We start from the raw sequence: 23,663 nt of genomic DNA on the forward strand, positions 1-23,663 counted from the left end.
TGAAAAAATGGAAAGTGAGTATGCTGCAGCAATCCCACTCACCTAATACACTCAATAAATCCTGGCTGTGTTATTTTCAGCGTCTTTATTCCTCTTGACTGGTAGAAAATTAAATTGTGGGGGAATAAGAACAAATATTACGTGGTACCTAAAAATGTTGGTCAGCTCATTTCTAAATAAAAATGTAATGTTTGTTTTCCAAATTTTGGGTGTGCTTCTTCAGCAAGCAGCTTATTCCTGTCTGAAATGTGTGCTACAGTAGGTGGCTGGAATAGCACATGGGTGCGACGTTCTTGTGGTCGGTCCTTGGGTACAGTATGTGACAGTTGGCATGTCAGCAATGCTTCTTTGAGAAGCCTCTGTTGTAAGATGTTCATGCAGTGATGCTAACAACCTCATTTCACTGGCTGGACGTGCATTTGTGGCTCGTGAGACCACCCAAGAAACAATATGCTCGTATCAAAGCTTTTTAATAAGCACGGCAAGAGTAGCAATAAAGACCTGATTTATCAGGATGTTGTGAGGGACAGCAGCTATCTAGTTTCAATTAAACTGGACACTCGAGGAAAACAAAACACGTGAAAAGTAGCCTGGACAAAACAGCCATTATATTTAGCTCTCAGGGGGGCATTAACCTGAATGTTGTGTAGTGTCTTTGGCAGTTTTAGCAGGTAGGTAAATGCAGCCGTTTACTTGGCAGGCTGCCATATTGCTTGCAGAGGTATTTGAAATATTTCGAGTATTTTACAATTCAAATAAAGGCACAGAGGCATGAAAAGCTTTGTTGTATTGCAGAGAAATAAAATACAAATTCTGATAATGAATTTCTGAAATGAAGATATTGATAATTTTCCTCACATCTTAAGCAATCAATGACCATAATCTTGTAAGGAGATGTTTAAATTATGTGCAGACACCACGTGGCAACATTTTAAAGAGTTTTATTTCAATTTACAGAATATTTTAATTAAAAAATAGTAAAGTTATCTTTTAATTCTGTGGTATAGATTATGGCATTAACTGTGGATCTCAAACATAAATATCAAATTTCAATGCTTCCCAAACTTACTAATATATCAGTTATGATAAATTACAAACATGTATTTGTCAAGAAAAACATAAAATACAATAAAAATATTTAAGGTTTGTAAAAGATAAAACATAGGGGACTGTATAAAAAAATCTTAGTTCATCCAAACATTGTTCTACGTAATCTTTAAAAAGCTGTAAAAACACAATATTTTACAGGGAAACTGGAGTATATTAATTTCCTTATACACTAACTGACCTATAAATGTATTGCATTGACCATTCCAGGTGTAAACATGAAGCAGAAGAATGGCTGCTTGAGAGTGAGATAAAAAATGGCAAAAAGAGTGAGCCTTTGACTGACAATGGTGGTACTAAGGTGCTCGTGACATGACATTAAAAACTAATAATTTATTGGCATTTGTCGCAAACAATATGGACACATATCCAGGTGGTGGAAAAGGAGTATCCACACAAGGTGGATGAGATCACAAACTTTTAACTTCTTCCCTCTCAGATAAGTTGAAGATAAAAATGCTCAGCAGTATTTGCAAAACTCTTCTTTCTATAGTCTAAAAGGCTAGGTGTCAACCACAGACTGTATATGAAATATGGATGTAGTCAGGCACTGGTTTCGAAAGACTCATTTTGACAGTCAAGTTTTTACCATCACCAATAGAAACTGACTATGCTGCACATGAATCTGTTGTTCTTAAGCAACTGGCATTGTTGTGTACTGGTCACCACACAGAGCGTTGCAGACCATTGTCTACATGTTTTAGCTATTTGCTGTCACCAGAGGGCAGCTTGTGTTGTTGTTGTTGGACCTTCCGCCAACCACAGAGAAGACCAAAGTTACAACATACAAAGTGTTGAAGTGAAACTGTTACAAATGTTACAAACAATAAAAAGTGTCCACTGCAGCCAATGTTTGATCTTTAGTGGGGGGGGGGGTTGCTATTCCTACTCTTTCTTCACTCCCTTTCCTTTTTTCAGCCAATCAGCATTCTGCTTATCTGTTACATGCTGATGGCTTTTCTCAAGGACTCCAGTCAAGCATACACAAAATCCTTCACTCAGTGTAGCAATATACCTGCACAAATGGACATGAACTAGGAATTGGTAGTATGAATTCCCGTTTCAGCAAATAAGAATACGCTGCATAATCCTCCTTACTTTTTCAACAAACAAAAAAAAGTTGCCCCCCTGCTGGCCATCGATAGAATGCAGTTTAAGGTACGTTGTAGTACTTTCATTTCTTAAACATCCATTTTTTATATACAGTCCATGGTATTAAATTGGTGACGTTTAGCCACGGGGATGTTAGCATTTGATAACTGGCACTAAAATGATGCCATAAACAAAACTGTGGGACAAGTCAAATTACCATCTGAAAAGATCAGGAATCACAGATGAAATTAGCTTACATTTTATTCTGGAGCAAACAGTTAATTTCATTGCATTATTGTTCAAATATTTAACTCAAAAATGATAAATGTAAGCATCACGTATTGGCTGTAGAGGAAAAGTCAGAGGATCAGCAAAATTTGTGGGATTGTGGGATTGTGGGTCTGTGGGACTCTATACAACTAATCCATCCTCTCACCGTTGAATATTTCAGTCTTAACTGATGCTAAAATGGCTAAAAATGCAGCAACAGTTATGATACAATACCACATGAGGCCTGTCTACTGAGCATATTTTAACTGTCCAGTGTACTCAAGGATCTATGTACCATATAATATAATAAAACTGGATTTTAATCCAACAAAATTATAGTTCATGAGTGTTTAGACAATAGATAGAAAAGACAAAAACATGAATGTCAATATACATTAAATGCACAAATTTACTATTTTGTGTTCCCTAGCTCTTTCAACCACTACAGAGAACATTAAAAAAATCTTGGTTTACTGCAAAGGTCTTCAACAACCATGAAAAATATACTGTAACAAACATATTCTCCATTTTATTTTCAGGTTATTCTATCTGTGAAGCAACATGCGTCCAAGTTCCTGGGGGGGAGGTGGAAGTGCACTGTGAGAAACAAACTCAGTCCATGAGTGCTTCACACTGTCCTTTCACTGACTTTCATCTGACAAGCAGTCAAGTCAATGTCAGCCTTACATCCTTCCTTCAAGCCTCCCCTGTGGTTTGGTCCTGTGTGGCGGTGCTCATAAGCAGTCCATTGAAAGAAAATAAAAAAATAAAAGGCAGCAGTGGACAGCTTGGAGGATGCCCTGCTCGTGTTTGAGGCTATACACCAAGCAGCATGCCCATGAAATCTGAACCGTTCTGTATTGTAATGGAAGCACCGGCTGCGTTATCCACAAATATGGAGGTGTACTGCCCAGCCTGCAGAGCAGAAACAAATAAAAATAAATGTAGAAAGAGTGTAGAAGAGTACTTTATGTCTTACTCTTGTGTGTCCCTGAGATCACCTGCAGCTCCAGCAGTCCCTGCACGCTGACAGTGAATATCTTGCTGTTACTTTCCAAGCCAACGATCATCTCCAGTGAACTGCAATCAGATTAAAAAATAACATTTCTGAGTAATTTTCAAACATGTCAAAGCTGCATTCTTTAAAACCCCATGAACTTCATCCAAGTGTAAAAGGCCTTATATTAAAAAGATAGTTAGTCATTGGCCAAATATGCATGCTCACTTTACTGCCAAGTTTTAGATGAGAGGAATTATTCCTTTGACATAGTTTAACGGTAAACAGGGAAACTATGTGTTGATTGTTTATGCCTATTACACATTGGCTTGCGGGGTCTATTGGTAAAATGTCAGGAAAATCAACTGCTCCAAACTAAAAAAAAAACAAACAAAAAAAACCTTGGAAAACAATCAAAATGTATTCTCCATACAAATCCTGGATCTGTATTTTTGAGCCATTTGATTCCACTGATCACATAATACTCTTTAATAGTATTCAAAATGCTGCCATGTGCCACACGTTCCATGGCAAACCAGTAGCTGATGCAAACTGAGAACTTCACCATCAAAGTAAAAGTTGTGTCAATATTGCAAAGAGTGAAACTTTTACTTTGAAGGGGAACAGTCCTTGTTTCTGGACTGCAGGCACTCTTCATAGTTTCACGACCTCTTGGCGAGTAAATGGCAATTATTTGCAGATAAGTCGGCATCTTCATGCAAAACACTGGTGACCATAGCAACCTGCTAGGAAACAAAGCAACCGCAAACAGGTTTTTGGTGCCACACCATGTACCTCTTTGTGACCATTTTTCCCCAGGGGTTGCCACCAACCTCCAGCATCTTCTCGCCAACTGGTTGGGAAATATGTATTTTTCATTCGTGAATTGCGCATGCCATATGGCTGCTGTCCAGCCTTTAGGCCTGTATTATTCAAGTCTTAGCTAGCTTCTTGTGGCAGCTTCAGAATCCATGATACAGTTGTTTGAATAATCTCAATCTTCTTGTTTGACTCTCAGAAAGAAAAGAGCATAAAGATGAGTTTGACCCAAAGGTCAAACTTTTCCTTGAGCAACTGAGCACTCTCAGAGGCTGCACAGATGGCTGTAACATAGCTGCAGCCTTTAACCACACAGTGAGAGCACTGGCTCCTGTTTAGTGGAAAATGATAAATTTTTATGGCAAATCAATCATATTGGCCTTCCCTCCAACTGCCATCACAATGAGCCTCATTTCACATTCTCTGCATTTTCATGAGTGGGAGGGCGAGACTGGCTGGGGCTTTGGCTCAAAAAAGCAAAAGCCAAGCACTCTTTTGGGTTAAGTAACCCATCATAATAATATTATTTATGCATTCCCCTCATTGTACCACACTGAAAGGGAGGCTGTGGAGCTCTGCACAGTCCAGGGGAGACTTCAGGGAACAATTCATTTCAACAGCTTTCACTGACTTTATGTAAATAGAAATTTTGAAATACTGGAAAGAATTTGGATTTGGTATGGTTTTGTAAAAACATAAAATAAAATAAATGCCCTTCAGGCCCACCCTATCTGATGCTTCGTTATTTGCCTCGCACATCCCAAACTAGAGCAGTTCTCTGCTGTGCTGTTGTATGTAACAGGCTGCCTGCAGTGTCAAAGGTGAGTCTATAAAGATTAGTTAGGCGACAAGGACAAGGCCTCTAAATGAGAGGACATTTCCTTTTAGAGACCTGCTCTGTTTTTATACAGGAAATGCCAAACTGGTTCCACACAAAGTGTAACAGACAACCCCTTTTACAGCTCGTAACTTCTGGTGAAAGTTAAGGAAGCATTAAACACCACTAAAATATGACTGTGAGAGGAGAAAAGCCAAACGTAAATTGACAAAACAAGAATCTCAAGAATGCAAAGGATGACTGTAGTAATATTGAAACCTACTCAAGATTGATTTTATTTGTGATTGGTGGCGATATTATTCACTAACGTGCCAAAACTACATTGTTTCAAAGATTAGGTGCATAATTGAGGGGATTTGGGGGTGAGTCTGTAGGAGACTGAGCTTCAGGATATTTAACAACCTTACAGGATACATACGTGTATCTGTGGCAGAGGGATTCGATGCAGATCAACACCCGAATATTGTCCCTGGCCTTAAGCTGGCTCTTGCTCCTCTTCACCTCATTGTGATCTGTAAAATGGTCAGTGATCAATTAAGATAGGACAGCAAGAGTTACAAAAGTAGCTAAAACATCAAAAAGAGTCTATAAGGTTAGAACAGGCTAAAATACAAGACAAAGACGAAACAGCATAGGTCAATAAGGCTAAAACTACACTAGAAACAAGAAAAAACTCTTAACATTTCAAGATTGAAGTGCAAAGGTTATGAAAAAAAGGAAACTTTACAAGAAAAAAATTGTAAATTTGTGGGGATGTGATTTTTGCTTCTGAACGTGTTACTTTAATCTTTTCCTTTGACATTTTACCCCCATTTCTTTTTCTTTTAACAGATGCAATATGTCATTTCAATAAAAAAAAAGGATCATTGCATAAAGGATTACCAAGATTTAAGTTATCCTTTATATGTAGGAGTCTTAAAGGTATAAATCTTAAACTGAATTTCGATAGCCTTCAGTGTTAGTGATAGACTGACATGCACCCCGCCTTTCAACCTATGACAGCTGGGAAAGGCTCCCGTGCTCTGCAACCCTAAGTTGGATAAATGGTTAAGAAAATGGGCCTCACAGTATGTATATCTATATACTATAATCACCTTCTTAATTATAAACAGGCAATTAAATGACTGGATTTCCACACGTAAGGGTTCAAATCAACTTTTATAAATGAACTTTTTAGGGATTTATAGTTGCAATGATACATCAGCTTAGTCTAGTGTTACGGTTTCAGCCACACTATTTACTGTAGCTCAAACATTTCCCACTACTCCTAATTTAGACATTAAACAAACGGTGGATTAATGGTGAAGTGGTGACGCATTTATTACAAGCTAACACCAATTCTTAAAAACCCATCTATAATACAAAGCCAAGGATCATTTTTTTCATGTCCGACAATGGGCCAGATTTCAAACATTCAAGGATCAGAAGATGATAAGATGACAATGAAGTGGTCAGACGAATGAGACGCTACTTTTTATTTGCACTGGACGAAAAATCATATCGCAGCTTCTTATGGCACGAGAAGTGGTTCGTCAAACAAACAGAGCTTGTTTGGGTGTTCTGTAAACAGTTGCTTCTCTGCTAAGCTGCTCAGAGAGTCTCTGCTTCAGCGAGGTTTCAATAATGTGTGTATGTATGAACTTGATTAGAATCAAGGCTTCTTTTCTTATCACAAAACTGTGATAAGTTTAACTGTTTTAACAAAGCCAACAAAAGCATGAAGAGGAGAATGGAAGCATGCCCTCACTCCTTAGTGGAGGTCTAATCATCTGGGTGGTCTATTAGTGAGCAGGGGCTTTAAGGCTTTGCTATATTACAGTAATAAGCTTTATAGGAAAGTTACTGTGATTTACCAATATGGACATTAGCAGAGAACTGGTAGATCCCTGTGATGGGAGCTGTGAACCTCCCAGTCGACTGGTCCATTCCCGACCCTCTGAGGAAAGCTCCTTTAGCAGGCGGCTGGAAGCACAGGAAAAAAAAGATTGATAGTGGATATGTTTTATGGCAACAGTATACAGGACCACAAAATAAAGGCCCAGCTACAGAGCACTAAGTACGGTATGTCTTCTGTGTGTGCTTCCAGGGCACTTTAGCAGAAACAATCCTACAGCCACTGCCCTTTCTCATCACTGTGGCACAGTTATGACAGAACTGCTTCCATGGCTCATTTATGCACAAGGTGTTGCATGGATTATGGCATTAATGAGACAAGGCTGTTCCATTTTTCACATGGAGGTTTACTGATGTGAAGGAGCATAAGCTATTTTCGCCTGTTCCCTTATCCATATTGGGTCGCCACGATGGGTAGCAACACATGTTAGATTTGGCAGATTTTTTTCTTTACTCTTCCTGATGCAACCCCAAAGGAATTTGTGCGTCCTCCCCAGGTCAAACCAGGGATTTTTCACTCGTTACACAAACATGCAGCTACTAAACCTAAATGCTGATGTAGCATGGGAACGCTGAGGACCAGGCAGGAGGAGAATAGCAAATCAAAGTGATAAATAGGAGATTGCTGGTAGGAGTGGGGACTGCTCCCGGCCATCTTGATAGACTGTGAACTGTGTTCCCCATATGGGCTGGATTGATCCATCCACTTTTTTGGCAGGAATTTAAAACATGCCTAACTGGCAGTGACTATTGGTTATTTTACCCGCCCTTTATATACCACTGTTTAGTAATTATTAATATTTACATTCTAATGCAACAGTTCCATATTTTATTTTTGGATTACTGCATAATTCCCAGTTCAAAATAATTTATCTTACACTGGACCTTAGTGCAGCAGCCCCCCAGTTCATTGTTTGAAACAAGCTTTTGTAGCACTTTCAATTCAATTCAATTTTACTTATATAGCGCCAAATCACGACAACAGTCACCTCAAAGTTCTTTATATTTTACGGTAGACCCTACAATAATACATAGAGAGAAAAACCCAACCATCATATGAACTTCTATGAGCAAGCACTTTGGTGACAGTGGGAAGGAAAAACTCCCTTTTAACAGGAAGAAACATCCAACAGCACCAGGCTCAGGGAGGGGCGGCCATGTGCCACAATCGGTTGGAGAGAGAAAAGGAAGACAGGACACTTCTACTTTAAGACCACCGTCCCTTTAAACCAAAGTTCTTCTGATTGACTGCTGCTCATAAACAGGTTTGATCGGCGGCTGTTTGTGGCTTCTATAGATTTTTTATTTTGTTTTATGTGTGTACAAATATTTGCATTAAAAAATGTTAGAAATTTTTAAAAGAGCACACATTGTGTCAAAATTCACAAAATGTGTTATCCCTGAGCACATGCAGCACATGAGTTAAAGTATATCACATTTAACACATGGAGTCTAAACCATGAATCTCTAATAAATAGGGCCCCTGGACTCAGACCTTATTTTTATCCTTTGTCTCATTGTGTGCCTCTATAGTTCTGACTCTGCAAAAATATTAAAACTTTCCAAAGCCATAGTAACACGTCTTCACTAACATAGCTCTGTGTTTGCATGTTTAATAGTGTGCAGAGCCCAATGCACCCTCCTCCAGCCTTGTCAGCTAGTCCTAACTGGGCATAGTTCTTCCACTACAGCATGCTGTTTCAAACAGTGTCTATTTCTGTCCTCTCCCCACTTTATTCCAAGTCTGAGACAGAGTGCCTTTTGTAAGCTGCCCAGAGAGTGATGTGTAGAATAGAAAAAGCTGATATTTTTGACCAAAGAGGCAGTCTGAGTCTTGGAGTGGCACTGCATGCTTTGCCAGTGCCAGTTACCAGTGAGGGGATGATCCCCTCATAATTCTCCCACATGCAAAGTAAGCAGTGATTAGCAAACACTTACTCTTTCAGGGTTACGACAGAGAAACAAAATGTGAAACCCTGCAGAGGATGGTTAGCCAAAACTTTAGTTTTTCAGCCGCAAGCAGGGAACAAAGCTGGACCGATTCATAAACATTTACTCGGCTTCAAACAAACTTACTGTCTGAAAGTTCTGGAGCTCCACCAGAGTCTTCTTGTCGACCACTACGGGTCCCTTGAGCTTGCAGTGGAAAGCTTCTTCTATTCTGCGGTACGAGGTCATCCCCTCCAGGGTGAGGATGGTTGTAGGTAGCTGGCTGGGGCTGATTTGTCTGTCCAAGGCTGCTGTTCGCCTCTCTGTAGCCTCTGACAGAACATGCCCAGCACACAGTGACTCAATTGGATTTTTTTAACTATTCTCTCAGGATTATATTGTAATTTTAAAAAAGGTGTATAACTGTAAGATGAAGAAAAGAACAACCTTGTATCCAATAAAGGAGAATAAATGAATTGGGACAAAAAATCAACAGGCTTCTACCTTTAATCATCTCTTTGAACTCCTGCAGGAGAACTTCCTGAGTTACTTGAGCCCCAGGAGAGCCAGGAGGACCCTGGGGACCTGGAGGACCTGGAGGACCGGGTGGGCCTGGCTAATGGAAGACAGAGACACAAAAAATAATCATGTATCCAACTTAGCATAAAAAGTTTGTACATAAAATGGCTTAAAGTGAACATTTTTGAATAACTGTGGGACAAATAGCCTATCTTCTGGGTTTACCAGTGGTCGTTTGCGTTTGCGACATTTTCCAGGAAAGTTTCCAACGGGTCGTTTCACAAAGTCCATCCATGATCCCAGTGGATCCACCCTCTGGTGATCAGAACCCTGCACCAGAACAGAAGTCTGTATAAATTATTAGCGCAACATGAGTGTCGACTCATAACGTCATGATTGCAATCCACGCACGCCCTCCGTCAAGATTTCAAGTCAGACAAACCTTTAAAAAGTTTATTCAATTTATATAATAATCATATATTTTATAGTAATTTTGGTCAAACAGGGAAATGTCTTTCTTTCTGTCTCTCTTGCTCAGTCAACTGCAACGCTTCTCAACTGCCCATCAGTCACCATCGTCCTCCGAAAGCTTTACCTTGTGCTTATTTTTTCATTCCAGATAATTCACTCGTGTGCCACGTCACTTCTTATTTTGCCCAACAGGCTGGAATGAATGTAAACAAACTTTGTTAAGAGTAGTTGTTTTTTTTTTCTTTTCAGCACATGAAAATTTCCATGAGCACCCTGGTGAAAAATGAGTCTGCCTGTCTATGTGTAATGTCGATTCTGTGGACCGCAAGCCTCAATTACTGTAGTTTATAACAACATGTCAAAGTGGCCAACACTTTCCCCCTCACTAAAAGACAAACCAGTATTTTTTTATTAATACTGCTCATTAGATCTAATGATGGAAAATTTAATAAGTAAGATGGCATGAATATAGTATATAAACAAAGGGTTGTGTGTTTTCCAATCAGGGTGTATGTTCTCAGATAACTAATTAGTAAGAAACTGCTGTTTAGGTGAGTGAGATCTCACGGGGGGAAGTCCTCTGGATGAAACGTTTTTATACGTAGTGCTACAACTTGCTTGTTTTCATTTTGCTATAAAATGTGAGGCTGAATGACTTCCAATCACAGCAAGCTCACAAACTTACGCTAACCCTTCCCCAAATGTCAAGAGTCTTCAGCTGAGATGGAAGAGGAGATAAAGACGAGCCATGAAGGTGAGCTGTCTGAAATGGAATTTGTTTAGGTTTGGCAGCGGGACACGGATCACTTATCTGCTAAACCAACATGCCCCTTTCTTCACCGTTAAAGACTTGCATCTTGTTCCACCGCAACAGAGTAAATCCTTGTGTGTCTTTTTGTTAGGCTGGAATAAAAAACAGTTTCATGTTTGGGGATTTGCAGCACACACACACACCGCTTTTCACTCTCTGATTTTCTCTTTTCTCTGACATCAGGCAAAATAAACCACTTAACAGGCGCCGCATGCCAAACTGATCTTTGTTTTTGTTGCGATTTTGAGGCTTGGAAGACAGATAAAAGGGATTGATTTGGGCAAGAATACCTTTACACTACTCACTCAGTACGGTTTCCAAAAAACTGGAGGCCAAGTTATTTTATGATATTCGTTAACATAACAATACTATAAGCTTTTAAGCAAATGTTTAACAAAGTGTGCTTTTTTTGCTAAAATATAGATGACGAGATTGATACTACTTTTATTTCCATCTCCTAAATATGAAGCAAACACCACTGGCTTGTTAGTTTCTTTTAGCACGAAGACTGAAAACAGAGGGAAACAGTTAATCCAACACTTCAAAAGTAAGAAAATCCAGCAGCTCTCAAGCTCACTGATTCAATGCCAGCTCATAAATAAATAAATAAATAAATACATTTTTATTTATATAGCACCTTTCAAGACAGAATCACAAAGTGCTGCACATAAGATTACAAGTCATGAAAAGATTTAAAAAGAGAAAATAAAACGGGCAAAAAATTAACCAAAAGCAGTTTTAAAAAGGTGAGTTTTGAGTTGTTTTTTAAAAACAGCTACTGAGTCCACAGTTCTTAATGTTTGGGGGAGAGAGTTCCACAGTCTCGGGGCCACAGTGGCAAAAGCTCTGTCACCCTTAGTCCTCCTCTTAGTATTTTTTAAAGCAAGTAAGCCCTGATCAGATGACCTCAAAGACCTGCTAGGGACATAGGGCTGTAGCAGATCAAAGATGTAGGCTGGTGCCAATCTGTGCACAGCTCTGTAGGTCAAGACCAGGATCTTAAAATTGACTCTAAATTTAACAGGAAGCCAGTGTAACTGAGATAACAATGGTGTCACATGTGAGTACTTGGAGGATTTTGTCAAAAGCCTAGCTGCAGCGTTTTGCACAACCTGCAGACGATCCAGAGAACCTTTGCTTAGACACATAAACAGCGAATTGCAATAATCCAAGCGTGACGAAATAAATGCATGTATAGCAATCTCCAGTTCAGAGCAAGATAAAATCGGGCTTAGCTTAGCCACATTTCTTAAATGATAAAAACAAGCCCGAACCAGAGATTTCACATGCCCATCCAATGTGAGACTCGAGTCAAAGGTGACACCTAAATTCCTGATAGAGGATTTAACATAGAGTGAGAGAGGACCGAGAGCTTTCACTATCTGCGATAGAAACCTATCAGGGGCGCATACGAGGACTTCAGTTTTCCCCTCGTTGAGTTGGAGGAAATTTGCAGCCATCCAACGTTTGATTAAATCTAAGCAATCATTCAGACGCTGAAGCTTAGATAAATCCTCGGGCATAAAAGAACAACTGAATATCATCAGCATAACAGTGATAAGAAATGTCCTCAAAAGAGCCTATTATATGCTGGAGGGGGAGAAGATATATTAAAAACAATAAAGGCCCCAAAACTGACCCTTGAGGGACACCATAAGTGAGGGAGGTAGAGGATGACCTAAAATCGGAGACTGCCACAGAAAAGGATTGGTGATGGAGATAAGAGGAGAACCACTCTAATGCAGTTCCAGATACACCAACCCAATTTTTCAGCCTTTCAATGAGGATGTGATGGTCCAACATGAGTAGAACAGAGCATTTTCCTGCATCATTATTCATCAAGACCTATGAACCTATGAACGTGTCACATTATTTTCAATGTGCATGGTTCAGGCAGTTTTAGTATCTGAGCCCAGTATTGGAACCAATCAGCTAGTCTCAAATATTTTGGGGCTCTGAATGAATAGAGATGTAAAAACAAATGAAAACCTAAATTGTTTACAGACAATAGGCAACGGCCTTCCGTGCTCTGTATCCAGATTTTACCTTTACTCAACTACAGGCTGCTCAAATGTGACTGGTGGCTATTACTCGAACCTAATACAGACTAACAAACATGCTCATATTTGGATGTCTGTTTATAGAGATTATTCTGCACCTAAACAAATGGTTTTATTCCGAGACTGAAAAGTGAAAACAAACCTTACGTTGACCTTAGAGGGATAAAAAAGAATCCAAAAATAGGACGCAAGTCTCGGTTCAATTCTGCTTCATCTATATAAAATATGAAGCAAATCACAAACAATCCTCCCAAGGAACTTTATATTGTCAGGTGAAGATCCTACTATAATGGAGAGACGCGCAAGAGAGAAAGACAGCATGCCCCTGGCAACAGTGGGAAGGAAAAACTCCCTTTTAACAGGAAGCAACCTCTAGCAAGAACACACTCAGGTTGGAGGGGGCAGCCGTCAGTCGCACTGACAGTGACAGATTTATGCCATCATCTCCTAACATCCATCCAGTCCCCACGGTATTTTCTTTTAATTTAACAAAAAGCAAACAAACAAAAAACATGATTTCTATAAATTATTTCATCGCTGCCCTCCAGTAGACTGGTAACCAGTCTAGGGTGTACCCCACTTGTCACCTTATGACAGCTGGAGAGGCTCCGGTGCTTAAAAAAACAAATATAACTGAGCTTAACAGGTCCTGGACTTTCTGATAGAGCCAGATTATATCTTTCCAGTCTATATACTATGCTATGTTAGCCACCTGCTGGCTGTAAGTTTGATTTATAAATCTGTCAAACTCTCAACAACAAAACAATATTAATGTAACATACCAGCTCTGTGAGCTTGAATAAATACTATAAATCAACATGCTGATGCTGGAACTGTAGACAACTCAGTACAATCTGAAACAGACCCACAATGAGATGATGAGGCGGACCGGCAGGCTCTCAACTGAGAAAAAGTAAACACTTAACATTTGTTCTTGGTCAGTGTCAAAGATATAAAACTGTTAATTTGGCCCACACATGTGCCCGGTAATTACACCTCTTATCATTGCCAGGAAATCAGCCATGCTCTGAGCTTGGCATCCTCTTTAATACACACCATTGCAATTAAACCATTAAACCCTTGCCCTGAAGGATTTTCTGTGCTCAAAGAAGAAAGGCTTTGACCACGGTAATTATAACCTTCATTTCTAAGCTAAAATATAACTGCAAATCACTGTATAAATAATTTAATCATCAACTTTAGAAACTTTTTTCTATAAAATATACTGTGCTCTCTTTGTGTCTGTTTCTACTGTCAGTAAAGTGCATCACTTGCCAAAAATTGTCTGATTCATTGCATGCAGCTGGGTGTATGTCTCAACCGAGAACTTCAAAGACTCCACACATGCAGACATGAAAACCATATTGCTGTATGACAAAGAAGAACCTGTCGAAAGGCCTTCAATCCCTCACTCGCTGCTATGCTGTAAAGTAAACTATAGATTCCTTTGCATAGCTCAGTATCAGCACGTATAGGTGACGAACAAACAGGGAGGGGATCCAGGTATACGTCGTAGAGTTGATGAAGAACACCGGGGCTCTGGCTTTGATCACCGCTGATGTGTGAGTGCCTCAAAGTGGCCTCGTCTCTCAGCGGGTATGAGCACACGCCTTTCCAACGCAGACCATGAGAATGTGTCAGGTATTCTGTCTGAAGGTGGGAAACGTTAAATCTTTTAGACAGTGTTTACCCTGGTCGATGATGGGGCTCTAAATCACGTCTCATTACTCAGACTCTCATCTTAAGAATGTAAAGTCTAATATCTATGGATGGATGTTAATTTAATCCATTAAATTATGATTTTAATTGTTTCTGGCAGAGAAAATATCAAATCCATCTCAGCGATTTTAAAGTTCACAAACGACTTATGACTATATCTTATTTGTTATGCAAAAAAACAATACAATTCACTCTTCTGAGTTTTCTGCACAGATTAAACAAGTTACCTTGTTTCCCCCTGCTACTATCTCTGGAGCTTAATTTCAACTTGTAGTTGTACAAGCATGAATGCATGGTCATTTGGGGATTTTAATTTGAGCAGTTCTTGGCCAGCACGGTGATGCAGTCGTTAGCAGTGTTCGCTCTGTTGCCTCACAGCAAGAAGGTCCTGACTTCAACTCCAGTATCTGTCCAGGGCCTCAACCTGATGTTCTCCCTGCAGGTTTGGGTTCGGTTAATCTGTGATTCTAAAGGTGTAAATGTGAGTGCAAATCGTTGTATGTCTCTCTGGCCAGCGTAAGATTGTACCCTCCCTTTCGCTCGATGGCAGCTGGGATAGGCTACAGCCCCTCTGCGACTCTGATAAGTATAAGTGGAAGAGGCTGGATGGGGCTCCTCTTCTTCTAGAGTGGAATGATTATAGAGCATTCATCTTTAATGACTTTTAAATAGAGGAATTGTTGCACAATTTTGACTTTGTGGTGTTCCCTAATCTAATATTCATACACTCACTTAGTGGTAATGAAGGTTCTATAAAGTCTTTTAATACGACAAGGCAAGGCCTATAACCTTTTTCATTATTGACCATGATTGACTACAACTGGTACTTTTTCTTCACCGGCATAAAAAAGATGTGTTTGACAGCACTCGTTGGACTGACCAATAGTTTATTTTTTTGCAGTGTAGGAACAAAAACCACTTGACTATGTTTAGTCTAATTTCTCTAAACAGACATCTGAATGTGCAGAAAAACAAACTGGTACTAAAAGCTGTTCTGTTTTGTTTGTTCTTAGAATAATAGGAAAGTCTAAGCAACTTCAAATCCTAGGTGAGTACAAGTTATTCTAATGTGCCACCACTTTGCCAAGGACTGGAAGAAAACCCAAACTGTCACCCTCAGATAAGAGGAAATTGGTCAGGATATTCAGGAACAATCCAGGAACCACCAAGGCCTCAAGCCTGCCATGAATTGGAAAACACCGGAACACCAGCGTCATGATCAACAGTGAAGCCAGTTTTTTATCATCGTGGAATGAGAAGATGCCGACTAAATAAGCAGGCCCTGCTCCAAAATGAACACCTTCAGGTTTGACCTGAAATTTGGTCACCCACACAGAAACTGACCGATTTGGCCACAATCACAAGAGGTTTGATGGGAGGAGTTAAGGGGAAGTTTTTAAACCTAAGAATACTACAGCAGCAGGCACTTAGGGTGGAGGTAGTGTCATGCTATGGTTCTGTTTTGCTGCCTGTGGTACTGGTACATTGCACAAAAGTAACAATACAAAAGTTTACATCTTATAAGTAAAATGCTTGCATTCAATATTTTGCCTAAAAAGAGAACTTTTAGTTCATTTGTTTATAGGTTATTTATTTATCGAAATTTGGTAGCTATAGTTTGGCTTAGCATAAAACTGGGAAACAGAGAAACAGCTAACATTGCTGTGTCTTAAGATACAAAAGTTTATCTGCAAGCAACTCTAAAGCTCATTCATTAATGCATAATTTGATCTTGTATTATAAAACAAGACAAAATCAAAAGCCTGGCTAGCTGTGCTTCCTGTCTGTGGTCATCAGCTTGAGCTAAGCGACCCAGCTCTAAATGGCAGAGAGAAAGAAATCCTGTAATTTATTTTATTTATTTCATAATATTGTTAAGTAAAGCTTGTCAGTGTTTTAGGATTAAGAATAAAAATACATGTTTTCAGTGTGTGTGTTACCATTATGTAAGTGTTAAAGCTGATGCATTAGTTATTTATAGAGAAATGAGAAAGAGGCAACTTTTCTGATTTCATCAAAAAGTAAGTGTTCATTTTGCATGAGAGCAATTTTTAAAATATCTTTATTCTTTTCTATTCCTTTTTCAAATTGGTAGTTTTTACTGCTTCATGTTCAAAATCTTTAACAGAGTGAAGTAAAAAGCACAATAGTTGCTTCTTAAACCGAATAAAGTTGAGTACGAAGCAAACAAACTTCAAATACTGAAGTGAAAGTGCTTAAATATTTTGCAGTACTTATTATTTGAGCAAATACACCAAATCATTTTCCACTGCTTGTGCCTGGCATCCATGTCTTACCATAAGAGTGAAGATAGATGGTTTTATTAACCCGCAGCATGGTGAGTTTAGAGCTTTTGGATCAATTAGTGGATCAGTTGTGATGATTGTTGATCATTCGCAGAAGCCTATAAGATTTTATTATCCACAGAAGACCGACCTGGGCCTGCACAAATAAATCTTTTCGTACGACGCTTTAAATGTGTTTGTCATGTAGTTTGGGGAAAATTAAGTAGAATTTATTTGAAGCAATAAAATGGGAAATATTTCCCTGGGGCAGCGTGCCACCAAAAACACAAACACAACTGTTAAAACATGTCTCTGGGGCTGCAACCAGATACTGAAACTCTACTCTTCTGCAGGCAGCTCCTGAATTCTTCCGTGTGCGTACAAAAAAACTTATCTTATTTTCACTTCTGCCTTATCTGTTTTTCTACCTGCTCGTACACACTCGACAACATGAAACATTTTGCTGATGATAAAAGTGTTCCGCATGCAGGTTTAAGGTTGGACAGGATGATTAAGAGTCATCTCTAATCCCTTGTTTTTACATCCCTGCACTGCTCCCTGTGCAGTCATCCATGCATGGGTGGAAGGGCCTTACGCTGGGCCAACACCGCCCCAGAAGGCAGGGATCCCCAGGCTGTGTGGGACGAGGGGATCCTGCTAACCTGCGTGCATCTCAGTTGTCATGCATCCGCCCACGTGTTCCCCACCGCTGCGCTTCACAGACACAGATTGATTCGAAGATTTATCACTGAAGAGGTAAATACAGTTAAGCATGCAATGTTGACTCGGCTCTCTGCACACTGTGTTATTACTCAATTGGCAAACACAGTGTGCAAAACATAATTACTCTATCACACAGGGGCATATTTGGAAGTGTAAATTAAATGTAGTTATTATTTAATGATAAGGTCAAACATTCTTCTCATAATATGTCCTGAGCTTTTTTCTAACTGCCTCTTTGTTGTCCCAACAAAGTTGCACTTCTAGCATACGAGAGAAAGTGAATAAATTTGTGTTTATGCTCAAGACAATCTCAGCTTCCTCTTCATATAAAAAGCAATCTAAGCTGAAAGACACTTTGATCGTTGTGTCACATCTGTTTTGTGTACAAATTATAGCTTTGAAATTGGAAGTGAGTGCTCATTTTCCCTGTGGTAGGTAAAATGAGCTGTTGAAAAGCATTACCTATGCTGTGCCATCACAGATCACAGTTTGCCACTTCACAGTAAAAACTCATGAGATCTTCCTCTTTTTACATGATTCCAATACTGTTCTGGACTATGTTATATAACCACATACTAGGAACGCTCCTGGTGACTAATTTACAAGTCACTTGAATGCAAGAAAAGAGTCCAAATTTAGCAAAACTGAATCTGTCCAAGGAGCAATCCGGCAATGTTCTGCCCTTTATCCAGTTTTCGGTCGTTGGGGCAGCAGTCTAGGTAGACAAGCCCAGACCTCCCTCTCCCCAGCCACTTCTCCCAGCTCATCCGAGGGAACATCAAGACATTCCCAAGCCCGCTGAGAGATATAATCCCTCCAGTGTGTCCTCGGTTTCTAGCTAGCATTAACACAAGCTAACATTGACCCGGGTAGTCATTATATTCAAGGTACAATAAAAAATAAGTAGAGTGGTTGCTCCTCCACATCGAAAAGACCCAATTGAGGGTGTTTGGACATCTGACTAGGATGCCCCCTGGAAATTTGAGGCAGACTCAGGACCCGCTTGGGAATGTCTCGGTGTCCCCCTGAATGAGCTGGAGAAGGTGGCTGGGGTGAGGGAAGTTTGAGCTTCTCTGCTGAGAGTGCTGTCCCCACAAATCAAACCCAGATAAGCAGCAGAGAATGAATGGATGCATGGATGGATGCATGGATGGATAATAAATCAGCTAATCAAACCTGAAGAAATACATAGCACTATATACTTATACACTATATACAATACTTTGCCTCTTCCTCACTCATATCGGAGTGCGCTGTATATGCATCTACATTATCGGTTCTCAGTAAAATCCTGCCATGATTAATGACCTCTGCAGTTGGTTTTTGTTTAAGCCACAGTTGATGAATTTACTGCTGAAGTTCTGGATATAGCAGTTACAGAAACATGACCAACTCATGATAAGAATCAGGCAAGATTAAGGGATTTTTATATAAATCCAGCATCAACCTGAAGCTGCAGACAAAATCCAAATAAAACAGCCGCTCTGTGTCTGGGAGGTGAAAACACAACAGTGTGGTTTATTTTACTGCCCAAGTTCAGATGTAACGCAAAACAGTGTTTGTTATTTGTTTCTTTTTCCCTCTGTTTTATGACTCCATTAGGTTAAATAAGCATAACCTTTTTGACTGTCTGACAGGCTGAAACTAGAGTTTACTGTGGACTCTTCACACCAACGGTGGGAGGTGTGTGCTCTCACAGTGGCCTTGTTTCCTGAGGGACTCAGTTTTGTCTCAATGTGTGGGTTGATCCAAAAGGTCCCACACGCCGCTGTATTAATCATCACTACAGATGAGAGAGAGGAAACAAAAACCCTCACCTCAGGCTAAACCCAGCCATTACTCAACACGCCAGGCGTGATGTTTGACTTGACTCCCTCCATTACAGTCATCACAGATCCTTCACTGCGCTCGGCAATGACAGATTCCTCTCATCTTTAGAGCAGGGTGCACAATAAGCCTTGTACTTTTAACGCACTGTACTAAACCTCTGAGACGTGACGGCTCGCAGAGATCACGGTTGTTTGAAATGTTCATCATCTCATTAAAAAAATTCCTCTCACAGCGTAGCTCCACACCTCACTGTTGTGATCACTTTCAAATGGAAAATCTCCAGAGGAATGCAGGGTTTGACTGCCCACTGCCAGCAGCCCACACACAGGATTGGTCAGATAGAAAACGAATGCCATCATAAGAACTGTTTCCACTGGGCACAAGGGGGAAAAAATGTAAATTTGGAGTGTAAATGTTTGGCTTGTTTGAGAATACAAATTGCTTGCCAAGACAGCTCCAATGGACGTGCTGTTTTCTCTGAGCCCTAACAGATGTGTAATAGGATAAACTAACAAACTACCCAAGACAAGCAAGTTTACCACTTTTCATGATGTGTGGCATGCTTTTTTTTTTTTTTCTCTATACCCGCCAAAAGAAACCCAGAAAGAGTGGCAATGACAAATGCAACCTTCAATGCAACCTCTTCCACAGATGTCACGCTTAAATCTCAGGTTCTATCAGAGGTGACAGTGTTTGGCAAAGACACTGTCGGGCATAACACTGCGTCTTAAGAGTGATTATGCCATTACCCTGTGATTGTGGGAGATGAGATGAAAAGAATGTTAGAGAGGGAGGCAAAGGGGGATAATCCTCACAGAGGTGTTCCCTTTCAGGGCCCTTTCTATGGGGCTTTGTGAGGGGCTTACACGGCATGCTGCCCCAGTTTTCAGGGCCACACCGCCCCTATCGGATGTCCCAGACACAGCGGAGTCGGGGTAGGCCTGTGAATGACAGCGTCAATGGGCTGGGAAAAACATCACCACAGGTACTATAATACCTCTCCAGCTAACTTTCCCAGGAGTCACATCACTGCCTACAAGGCAATCCAAGAGCAGCAGTGTTTGTGAGGACACCCTGCTCCCTGTGGGACGAGGCAGACCAGCGAGATCCCGATGGGGTGCAATCTTCAGCAAGATTCAGGGCTGACACAAGGTCATCCTTCATAGCTGTTGTTTTTACTGGGCGAACCAAGTCAAATAAACAGCGCCAGGCCACAACCACCTACAAAGTGTTCTTAGAGACACAAAGAAGACCTCACTGTGTGGTTTCTAGAAGAGGGGGGAAAGGAGTGGAGGTTACCGCGAGACTGGCTGGTATATAGGGCAGTGAGAGTTACATGAGAATGCCAACATAATGGGTGGGCTGAAAGCAAAACAAATAGCCTGTTGGAAAGTTTCACAAATATGCAACACCAGCAATAAACCAATAAATAACAGAGTCAAGGGCCAACTGTTGCTCCTGAAAATGGAAGTGTACCGCAGCAATGTTGTTATGTAAGCGGGATTCATTTCTAATAAAAACACTGTTCTTGTGTTGAGAGGTTTGTAAATACCTCATCTCGCTTTACTGCACCCTGAATTGTTCACATAAGCTGAAACACTGGAGGCAGGCACCCGCAGCGCACACTAATTGACGCATTGATCACCCTTTAGATGTCCACATTCCTGGCATGCCTTGGGAAGTCATCTATTTAGAGCTTCACACATTTTGGTCCGTCAAACTGTATGAGGCCTGACCTGGCAGGGCACACCTGCCCCGACCTTTGCCACACTTTATTTATCTATTTCTATACAGCCTGTGCTGACAGGTATATGTCACATATCTGCAAGGCAACCTTAAACTAATCTGAAGTCCTAAATATATATTAAAAAGAAATTGCATTGGAATTTAATACCTTGATGGTCCCACCAACTTCTTCACTGTTGGATAGAGTTGTGTTGTACGTCTCTGTGTGCTGTGGAGTGGGCTCCTTTGGCCTCTTCCTCTCCTTCTTGGCATCCACTCCATCTAGAAGGACACACTGGGTCCAGAACACCACAGCCACTACGGCCAGAGGCATAGCCCCACACCACATCTTCACAGTCTTTCAATCAGCACCTGAATCCCTGCAGAAACAACCCGAATCTTCTGGAAAAGGACCAGTCGTGTGGTTGGACGCAAGCTGAAGATGCCCACGAGGCTTACAAACACAAGAGACTGGAGGAATGCAGCTTCAGGGACTCCCTGTCCAAGAGACTGTCAGACTGACTGCTGCTCCCCTCTTGATGAGCTCTGAGCCAGCCCAGCGTTTGCAGGGGCACTGCTAAGTCTAGCCAGACTTCCAGGAGGCTTACTCAACTATGAAATGTGTCAAGCAGAATGGTCCAAGGGAATGACAGATCTGTGGAGATCTGACAGCAAATAAACCCATTAGTGAGATTTTTCACGCTTTCTGCTCTGTTGGGGGGGTGGAGGTGCTGAAGGGGGTTGGGTTGGGGTGTTGTGGAGGGCACAGGGGGTCAAAAGAAGAGGCTGAGAGGAGGGGCGTCCAAAGCTGAGGGTGGGCTGTAGGGACTTAGAGATGGATGGCAATATTCTCTTTTCCCTCGCTCTCCCCCGCTGCTTCTTAAACTCAACAATAGAGTCCAGGCTCCAGCAGACTGGTGTGGTAGCTGGAAAAAGCTGCAATATCCACAGAAGTTGGGCTCAGATCAAAAGATGCAGATCAGCATTCAGATCAATCTGCGTGCATCCATGGGGATGCCAAAGAGAAGACAGTTGAAGTCCTGTATTGATCTTAGCCGGCCTTATTTTCTCCTTAAAGTGGTCACTCAGGTGCTGCCTACTGACTGTCCCAACAAGTCCATGTGCAGAGATTTGGTGCCCGGTGGGTCTCTTTTTTTCTTGCTCCACTGCACTCCCTACCTCTCTGGTCCCAGCTGCTCCTTTGCTTTCTGACTGAGCTTACAGGAGGGCTCACAGTGGAGTTTTATCATCACCCATTCTCCCTCCCCCTGTCCTTCTCTCTCTCTCTCTCTCTCTCTCTCTCTCTCTCTCTCTCTCTCTCTCTCTCTCTCCACGTCTCTTTTGACTCTCTCTATTGGCAGCCTCAGCTGATTCAGCTCTGTTTTATCTCACTTCTGAAGAGCTTCTTGGCAGACAAGTTATGGGATGTGTACAAAGTTGTCTATGCCTCAATACAGGCCTGATTTACCAAAGCTCCAAGCTAGAAGTAAAAACTAATTCATGCACCTTTTTGTGACCTTAAGACATTATCTTGTGTAATCTGTTGTTTGAAAGTATGCCAGGGACAGAAATCTAGACTGCAGTACATACCTGTTTGTTTTACTCAGTGTTGGTGTTCAATTCTTTGAATACTCCCAGAGGAAAGGAGTAGAAATTGCATGTTTCACTAAATAATCATGGCTGATGTGAATAAATTACTGGTCTGGGTATTTCTACAATCATTCATCAAAAAGGAATTCAACCCTGCCAGATTGTTTCTAATAAATAACATGTTAGCTCATGAGTGCATACCACATACTTTATTTTTTTTTTAACTTAAAATTTTAGACTGCCGTTTCATTTGTTTGCCAATTTTACATTTTAAAGCAGTGCCATCTAGAGGTAGCGGCGTGAAATACAAACATTTACCAGTGACATCTCACTTCCTGCCTTTTGTGCGAAGACGTAGCAGGAAGTTGCAGCCAAGAAGCACCAAGCTCAACAGCAGACGACAAAATCAGTCCAGGAAATACGTGATCTTAAATTCAAAATAAAAGGAAAAAGTCTTACGCTCAACATAAAATAAAAATAAATAAATAAATAAATAACGTTTGGCAGTTTGGAGCAAATAGTAAAACATGTGTAAGGTTTTATGGTTTATGGTTTTTATGGTTCTTGTGTGTTTTTTGCTTTTTATAGCTTTAATTTTACCACACACACACACACGCACACACACATAGATCTTAAGGTGACATTAGGTTCTTCAATTTTTCATATTTTCCATTTTTGGCTTAGTAAATTCAAGATGCCTAACTTGAAGCTTTGAGATATTAATTTCAATTTTCAGCTTAGCTCCCTGGCATTTACTTTTTGTTTACAATATTGACAGTAATTTCATTTAACTAACCTTTATGCTTTACTTTTTTAAAAAATTAATTATCTTTACTCTAAATATCTATTAAATTTTAATATTTTCTGTTTTAGACCACTAAAATAGACCACTGATTACTTATATCTAGCACTATTTCCACTTTTAAGATAAACCTTTATTAGTATTTTAATGTTACTTTTAGCATTACTGTCAGTTATTTTGTAA

The 23,663-nt window shown here is 40.4% G+C and overlaps 1 protein-coding gene across 1 annotated transcript; it reads right to left on the reverse strand.

Moving 5' to 3' along the window:
• Positions 1-925: 925 nt before the first annotated feature.
• c1qtnf12 (C1q and TNF related 12) lies at positions 926-22,350 on the reverse strand. The gene is made up of 8 exons (XM_082519424.1): positions 21,258-22,350; positions 9,690-9,794; positions 9,450-9,561; positions 9,093-9,277; positions 6,977-7,085; positions 5,542-5,635; positions 3,471-3,549; positions 926-3,384 (listed from the first exon to the last, which is right to left on the reverse strand). Exons 1-8 carry the CDS (start codon positions 21,435-21,437, stop codon positions 3,286-3,288), a joined length of 963 nt encoding a protein of 320 aa, XP_082375550.1. The 5' UTR covers positions 21,438-22,350; the 3' UTR covers positions 926-3,285.
• Between the last annotated feature and the right edge of the window lie 1,313 nt (positions 22,351-23,663).

This window comes from Aulonocara stuartgranti (assembly GCF_965226115.1).
Source record: "Aulonocara stuartgranti genome assembly, chromosome: 20".
In the NCBI taxonomy this organism is placed as follows: Eukaryota; Metazoa; Chordata; class Actinopteri; order Cichliformes; family Cichlidae; genus Aulonocara; species Aulonocara stuartgranti.